Genomic DNA, 8,759 nt, shown 5'->3' with positions numbered 1-8,759 from the left:
ACCACTCATATGGCAGCAACCTGAAGCATATCAACATAGCAACTTTCCCACATGAAAGTTTATGAAATATGCAGAATTTAAATTGTACTGCCTTTTAATTTTCAGGGATGGGCACTCTCTAATTCCTTAATTATAGGCTACCCCGACTGTCTCTGTTTCCTATTTCTAACATTTAAATATTAGTCACTATCAGTATCGACCGTCAGTAGGCCTAATAACCACACATATTCAACTGCCAATTTACTGTTACTTCCATTCAGTTGGTTTTGCCTACATTATTATTCCATTTAATGACATTGTTTCATTTACCTTAATTTGCTTCCTCTGTAAACACTGTCACGGCCTACTGAGAAGTGCGTAGGAAAGGTGTGCGTAAGAAAGTTGTAATTTCCTAAGTCGGAATAGGACCCTTATAGCCTATTTCTGATTATTCTGTAAAAAAAAAAAAAAAGGAATCAGAAAATAAAAAGGGAAATGTACATTTTCTCCCAAAACATTTTTTTTTTACGAACAATAGTAGAGTAATTTTACAATACATTTTTTTTTCTTCAAAAACCAGCTGGTTAAGGTAACTCATGGTCTCAGGTAGTTCCAAGGTCTTTACAGTTTCTGTAAAAGTAGAGTTGCACTCTCATTTGAGTACTAAAATAGGTCTGTGAGAACCACACAGCCTGATCTAATGGACTGACAGACACCCAGGTAAGCCAAGGCCATTATCAGCCGTAAGAGTCACACCTGAAAGGTCTTCCTTTCACAGTCCTTGGACGAAGTCGCAATAATGTCTTTCTCAGCGGGTCCAGCTGAAATGAATTGGTAGACTTCAAAAGCATCCCTCCCTACAAGTCGATTTTTTGTCATTGCTTATTTCTAAGAGCTCCCCGTTCTTGCTCAGTCACTCTGACAAAGCTTGGCCACCATCCTTTCTCTGCTTGAGCACAAGTCCCACTCCAAAAGCCTAGACTGTCAAGGGCAGTAAGTCATTCTCCTAGGTCAAAATAAAGAGAGCTGTGTAGATATCCATAATTTGACACTGTGCCACCACATGCAGAGTTGACCCTTGATTCTAGAGTTAGCTGCAGATTACAGCATGATTGATTCTTTCTCTATAAAATGTGCCTAAGGGGCAAATGMTTGGATGGTAAACTAGCCAATGTCGGTTTTTCCATTCACGTAATCTTCCACTAAGTCTGAAGGCACTTGATTTCATGGCACACAGCAGCGTCTTATCTTATCCCGAGAGGACTAGCAAAAGATGCAAAAACAGCTGTTCATAAAGTAACCTTCCAAAGACTGACACAAGCATGCATGGGCACAGTATCATGATCAATGAGTACAACTCATGCAGGAAGAGAAAGATAGCATTGACATTCAAGGTTTTTCTTTTTTTTGTAGTACATATTTTTARGTGCTTTATGGAGCCATGCAGAAATCAAAGGTCAGGACAATGACTTGTATTGAAAACGGATGTTAATCTTGGCAGTTGCAAGAGAGAAACTACTATAYCATGAAATAAAATAACATGAGCTTGAATTTCCTCCAGTAATTTTTTTAGTATTTTTTTTCTTGACATTTAGCAGACACTCTTTTRCAGAGMGACTWACTAGGGTTAAGTGCCTTGCTCAAGGGCATAATCGACAGATTKTTTTCACCTAGTCGGCTTGGTGATTCGAAACAGTGACCTTTCGGTCTTAACCGGTAGTCTACCTGATGACCACTTGTCCTTAAAGTAAGGTAAGTTAGGAGAGGATGATTTGAGTGTTATAACAAAGCTAATATTTCTCTATGAGCTGATCCATCATCAGTATTGTGGAATAATTATAACGTTAAGGTAAGATTTTAATGGAGAAAGCTGATCCGAGAGCAGCGGTGCATTACCTTAGATCCTGTCAGTCTCGACACATGGTGAACTTAGCGAATGTTCTCTCTAGGTGCTTGTTTGMGAAACACTTAAAAWGTTGACTGGTAAAAACGATGCACCTGGGCCCAGTTTCCTGATAGCGATGTAATTTAGGCTTAAGAGTGTTTTAACAATGCATCTTTCCTGCAACAGTCGAAGATGTAACATGCGTTTCCCAAAACACCATGCAGAGAGAACGTTCGCTAACACGGAACCCAAACCSCCTGCGCGCGTGTGCCATCGTGCATAAATGTATTTTGTCCCCCCACACCAAACGCGATCACGACACGCAGGTTAAAATATGAAAACAAACTCTGAACCAATTACATTAATTTGGMGACAGGTCGAAAACCATGAAACACGTATGGCAATTTAGCTAGCTAGCTTGCACTTGCTAGCTAATTTATCCTATTTAGCTAGCTTGCTGTTGCTAGCTAATTTGTCCTGGGATGTAAACATTGAGTTGTTATTTTACCTGAAATGCACAAGGTCCTCTACTCCGACAATTAATCCACACATAAAACGGTCAACCGAATCATTTCTAGTCATCTCTCCTCCTTCCAGGCTTTTTCATATTTGAACTTATATGATGATTGGCATCTAAACTTTCATACTATTACCACGACGACCYGCAAAACAGTTTGTCTTTCAATCACCCACGTGGGTATAACCAATGAGGAGATGGCACGTGGGTACCTGCTTCTATAAACCAATGAGGAGATGGGAGAGGCAGGACTTGCAGCGCGATCTGCGTCAGAAATAGGAATGACTTCTATTTTAGCCCTTGGCAACMCAGAAGTTCGTTGGAGCGTGCGASCAGTGTGGGTGCAATAATTGAATAACATGGATTTCTACATTTATTTTGCAACGCTCGGGCACGCGACGTGTCCGGTCTGGTCAGCATGTTAGTGTGTCGTTGAGACAGACATGTGTCAACACTGGTAGGATAGAATAGAAAGAAAGGCAGCGCTGCTCTCAGATCAGTTTTCCCCATTCAAATCTTACCTTAACATTAGAATTATTCATCAARCCTGACGATGGATCAGCTCCTAGAAAGATATTAGCACCTATGGCTTCAAATATTGAGGAGSCTTGTTCTAATGRTTACCCTATAATAATGCGGTAAATCAAGATTTAGCACATCATGCCACATGTTAGGCTACACATCATGAAATATATTGAGACAAAATAGACAGTAGCCTACAAGCAGCAAAATAGAACTCAATTGATTGAACATGAAATATATAGTATTTCAATGTGATTGAAATAGGCCTATAGCCTASTGTATTTATATTTGAATGCAGTCAWCTCGGTTTTAATTTCAAGCATCTTGAAATTGTTTGTATCAATTGAAAAGACATTGCCAACTTTGTATTTGTAGTCAACTTTATCGGCGCAGATAACAATGTGATTCTATGTTTAGCAGAGATTTTCTGATTACAGAGTGATGCAGGAGGGCAAAAAAAGCATCTAACGACGCACATGTTCTACGAGTGGTCCGAGGCAAGTGTCCGGTTTCAAGCATTTTCAAGTGCAACGTTAAGAACGATGGTTTTGGGAAACAGCTCAGAGATTTAACTATGCTCTTAAGAAGTTTCTAACGATGAATTTAGCCTTAAGATGCTTTTGGGAAACCGGGCCCTGGTCTTTAAGCACTACATGTGACCTGATCGATTAGTGATTGGTCAGGAGGTGAAAGGAGAAGCTAGGTAATAGAAAGTGAAATAAAAGAGATGCTAAACTTTCATACAAATGGCTGGATTGCAACTACCATTGTTAATACAAGCTAGACTACTTTAGCTTAAAAAATCCTCATCAATCCCGTTTAGATAATGAAAGAGAGATATTTCATGTCACTGTTCATTAAATCACATTGTAGAAGTTAAGGGCATCTGGGACACAGAGAAGCCCCTACAGTAGGTCGAAAGGATCTAATAGAGTTGACTGTGCAGAGGTCCAGAGGTTGATTACACCAGGCACACCATAGTTCAGCCACTACATAGTAAGGTAACCAGTGTATGCACTTTTTAATGAAACCAACATTTTAAGCAACCTCAAAAAAACCCACAGAGGAATAATTGTGATGAATTGACTTACAGATATGCATATAATGCACTAAGCAGTCGAAGTTTAGCCTCTGGGTAGAAGGTATGCACGTGTTTGTTTATACATATTTTGATGAATCCGACCCTAGGCAGCCTCTGAGTTTTAAAAGGGGTTAAAGCGACAACACAAAGAGGAATAGCAGTCTCTAACATATTCATGAGAAAATAGCTTCGGGTCAATGTGGGTTATTGAGCGAATTTCGTACATTTTATACTCTTAACATAAAATCAACCTCTTCAACACCCATCTCATTAAGCAATGAATTATAGTTATTCCTTGGCCTTGACAAGCAGCAAACAAATAACATATGAAAATGTAAAGAAAAAAATGGGACCACATCATGTGTCCTTGTGCTTTACAGAAATGTACCATTCCGTTCCGATCCTTGAGCCAATATACACAATGATGGCACCCACACTCTGCTTCGACTGGCTTCACCTTGGGGGGGGGGAAAATTAGGTGTAGCCCCTACTACTGGAGCGTCTACTATGGAGAACCCGGCTCTCCATCCTGACCCTGGAGTCCTGACCTTGGAATGCTCTCTGTGCATATTTCAGAAAAAAAAACAAGATTGACTGAGTTTTTTGTTTCCTGCATGCTCCACCCTGGACCAGCGCTTGGACTGCTGCTGCTCTCCTGAAGACTGAAGAGGAGTGAATCTTTGGTAGTTTTGGGGGGTTTAGACAGTCAAAGTCTGCAGATTCTTCCACAGGGGTAGGGCCGGCATCAGGTTGCTCCTCCTGGGAGAGAGGGGTCACCTCTGATGACCCACAAACACCAGGGTCAGTGTGACCAAGAACTGCCATATATGGTGCGCGGTGGGAGGAGACAGTGATCTCAGATCTGTAGGGATAGAGAAAGATGAAGATAGAGAAAGATAGAAAAAMAAAGTAGAGAAAGAAAGAGATACAGTTGGTGATGTAGATAAGGATGATGTATGAAAATCACTTCAAAACGATTTAATTGAGCTAATGGGATGACGTGTGGGTAACATGTACAATTCCGTGTTTGATTTAAGGAAGACTTTAGAATACATGTGATTGTTTTTAGTTGTTCTGAGGAGGACCGTACTCTTCTTCTCTGGAGGAGTCTCCTCTGGTATATAGATGCATTGTGATTTCTCTCAATGTAGACTCACAACACTTCAGTGGTAGCTCAGCAACAAGCGTGTATTATACTTATTCCCGAAATACATCAAGWACTATATGAGCAAACTCAGTTAAGAGGTTCTTAAAAACATTCCCATTAGTAGTATTTGTACCGAACCTTGTTAATCAGTACAGAGACCCAGCCGTCAGTCTCCAGTGTACAAGCGACAGAGCATCTAAAGCCTAATATTTTCATGTAAGACGCTGATATCTACCATTRGGGAGGAGATTTAACATCATTTTAAAAAGGCATTACCAATTTAAGTAATGTAAGTAATGAGGGAATGAAAATGAGCTATTGCACAAAATATTTATATTTTTTAGGCCAATCATCAGACAGTACAATTTTCTGGCATGCATAATATTTTTGAAGCAGACGTTTGTTCATAACCTCTAAAATGTATTTTCCCTGATGATGCCTGAAATAAAAATACAGTGGCATATACTCTTGGCGAGTAAACCAGTTTTTCGAAGAGCTAACAATACCTGATTCAGCCCTTGATTTATAGTTCCTTAAGAGGAATGATATAAACGTATGTTATAAGGCTAGCCTCTTCCTGATTGATTGTTTCTGGATGATGTATAGGTCATGCCCCCCCCCAGGTATAAACAAAAAAGCACTTACTGTTGTGTGGAGGGTCTTTACATTCTCCTTCCTCAATGGTGACATCATCTATGGCGATATCCCCTTCTATCCCAGGACCCCGAATTCCTTCCAGAACCAACTACCAAAACAGGATAAGCGGGACAAAGACAAAACATGTTAAAACCAACTGCTTAAATTTCTTCCTGCTACAAATGGGGTCCCAAGTGGTACAGCGGTCTAAGGCACTGCGTCTCCGTGCTAGAGGCGTAACTACAGACCCTGGTTCGATTCTAGGCTGTATCACAACCGGATGTGATTGGGAGTCCCAAAGGGTAGCGCACAATTGGCCGAGCGTCGTTAGGGTTTGGCCGGGGTAGGCTGTCATTGTAAATAWCAATTTGTTCTTAACTGACTTGCCAAGTTAAATAAAGGTTAAATACAATTTWAAAAAAAAATACAAATAATGACTCATTCTGTGAAGCATATAGCAAAATATATAAGACATCGGCATAAGAGAGGAAGCACATATGAAGGCAGTTTTGTACTTTGCACCTTAGGGCCACCGTAGTTCTGCATTGGTGACCCACTGCTCCTCCCATAGAGTTGTACCCACCTGGAAAGAGGCTGTTGGGTGAATGTTGACTTTGGCTTGCTTCCATCGGTCCCCTTGGTTCCCGACCAGGGTCCACACGGAACTGTCAGCGCCCGACTGGGCCTTTTGTCGTAAGTAAGCATTTAACGCTCCTAGAGGAGAAAACATCAAGCCCTTTATGGACAACATTGTGCCAGGGAAGCTCAATCAAGCACAGCTTAAGTATTTGAAAGATTTCAAGTACAATTTGAGCCCAAGTCTGATATCATCTATGGCCTCATCATGGCAGCACATCTCCTTATTTATAGATTACACTTATTTAATTATTAATAATTGACCTGACAAAAAAACACATAACAGCTCATTACTGCAAATACTAAATGATTCAAGGGGTCTACACATTAACCTCCCCTTATTGAGTGGTGGKTTTTACTGAAAGAGTGATAATTTAATTCACTTGTCAAGGGATGATCATGGAAGTCAAATCTTGAATGTTTCTTTTCAGTGCAAACGAGGTGATGCCAAATAGTGTGCTCTGATGTGTAGACCCACACGAAAAAAATACTACAGTTTATTATAGAATACTACAGTACTCTATAGAAGTACTCTATAGTAGTACTCTATAGAAAGCCCCCGATTCTATGGAATTCTGTAGTAAACTGTAGTAAACTGTAGTATACTGTAGAGTCCTTTGACGTAGTATATTGGCCATATACCACAAACCCCTTATGTGCCTTATTGCTTTTATAAACTGGTTACCAATGTAATTAGAGCAATACAAATAAATATTTTTGTTCTACCCCTAACATACCACCTGGTTTGAGCCCTAATAGTCCCTATCAGGGCTCAAACCGCCCGGTTGATAATGTAGAATACTATACTCCACACTGTAGTATCCCTCAATCGTCTGGGTTAAAAATACTGTAGAATACTATACTCCACACTGTAGTATCCATAATGTCTGGCTTAAAGATACGTGGAATACTATTACTCCACACTGTAGTATCCATCAATCGTCTGGGTTAAAAATATTGTAAGATTACTATACTCCACACTGTAGTATCCCTCAATGCGTCTGGGTTAAAATACTGTAGAATACTATACTCTATACTGTAGTATCCCTCGCATTGTCTGGGTTAAAAATACTGTAGAATACTATACTCCACACTGTAGTATCCTCAATCGTCTGTTGTTTAAAATACTGTGGAATACTTAACTCTATACTGTAGTATCCCTCATTGTCTGGGTTAAAATACTGTAGAATACTATACTCCACACTGTAGTATCCTCAATCGTCTGGGTTAAAAATACTGTAGAAATACTATACTCCACTAACTGTAGTATCCATCAATCGTCTGGGCTAGAAATACTGTAGAATACTATACTCACACTGTAGTATCCCTCAATCGTCTGGGTTAAAATACTGTAGAATAATATACTCCAACTGAGTATCCCTCATCGTCTGGGTTTAAAATACCTGTAGAATACTATACTCTATACTGGTAGTATCCTCAATTGTCTTGGGTTAAAAATACTGTAGAATTACTATACTCCACACTGTAGTATCCCTCATTGTCTGGGTTAAAGATACTTGGAATACTATACTCTATACTGTAGTATCCCTCATTGTCTGGGTTAAAAAATACTATAGAATACTATACTCCACACTGTAGTATCCTCAATCGTCTGGGTTAAGAATACTGTGGAATACTATATCTATACTGTAGTATCCCTCAATTGTCTGGGTTAAAAAATACTGTAGAAATACTATACTCCACACTGTAGTATCCCTCACGTCTGGGTTAAAAATACTGTGGAATACTATCTCTATACTGTGTATCCCTCATTGTCTCGGTTAAAAATACTGTAGAATACTATACTCCACACTTAGTATCCTCAATCGTCTGGGTTAAAATACTGTGGAATACTATACTTATACTGTAGTATCCCTCAATCGTCTGGGTAAAAATACTGTAGAATACTATACTCCACTGCAGTATCCCTCAATCGTGTAGTGCTTACAATGAGATGTTGTAGTAAACTGTAGAATACACTACACACACATTTTGGGGGTGATTTTAGTTTTTGGTAAAAAACAATAAAATAATTCAGCTAAAAATGTGTTTACTTTAGGAAATCTGTTCCGAGTATTCCCACAAAGAGAGAAGACATATGTGATTGTGTCTCAGGTATGAAATTATTGTTGGGCTTTCTTTTTGCCCTTAGTTGTGGTCAATATGCAGTGTACAAATTATTATAATTATTTTCCGGACTCCAGACAAACTCTGTAGTATTTTTTGTATAGTATATGTATAATACTTTAATAAATACACAGTATTATCCACATACAGCTATGTTCCATACAGCTTATGGAACTTGTGCTCTTTTTATATTTCTCCAGTAGGTTTTCTCAAAGAGAAAGCCCCAGTT

The 8,759-nt window shown here is 39.3% G+C and overlaps 1 protein-coding gene and 1 pseudogene across 1 annotated transcript in view; one reads left to right on the top strand and one right to left on the bottom strand.

Moving 5' to 3' along the window:
- Positions 1-309: 309 nt before the first annotated feature.
- The window catches only part of LOC111968948 (MAM domain-containing glycosylphosphatidylinositol anchor protein 2), a 249,599-nt gene continuing 241,149 nt past the window's right edge, over positions 310-8,759 (bottom strand). Inside the window, exons 15-17 of the mRNA XM_023994932.3 lie at positions 6,351-6,481; positions 5,777-5,876; positions 310-4,846 (exon numbers count right to left, since the gene is read on the bottom strand). Coding sequence (XP_023850700.1) covers positions 4,758-4,846; positions 5,777-5,876; positions 6,351-6,481 — 320 coding nt within the window. The 3' untranslated portion in view covers positions 310-4,757. The remainder of the gene's footprint in view (positions 4,847-5,776; positions 5,877-6,350; positions 6,482-8,759) is intronic.
- On the top strand, positions 8,700-8,756 carry LOC111969067 (U7 small nuclear RNA; annotated as a pseudogene).

The sequence above is a fragment of the Salvelinus sp. IW2-2015 genome, linkage group LG9 (assembly GCF_002910315.2).
Source record: "Salvelinus sp. IW2-2015 linkage group LG9, ASM291031v2, whole genome shotgun sequence".
NCBI lineage: Eukaryota > Metazoa > Chordata > Actinopteri > Salmoniformes > Salmonidae > Salvelinus > Salvelinus sp. IW2-2015.
This window is presented reverse-complemented; position numbering and strand designations above follow the sequence as displayed.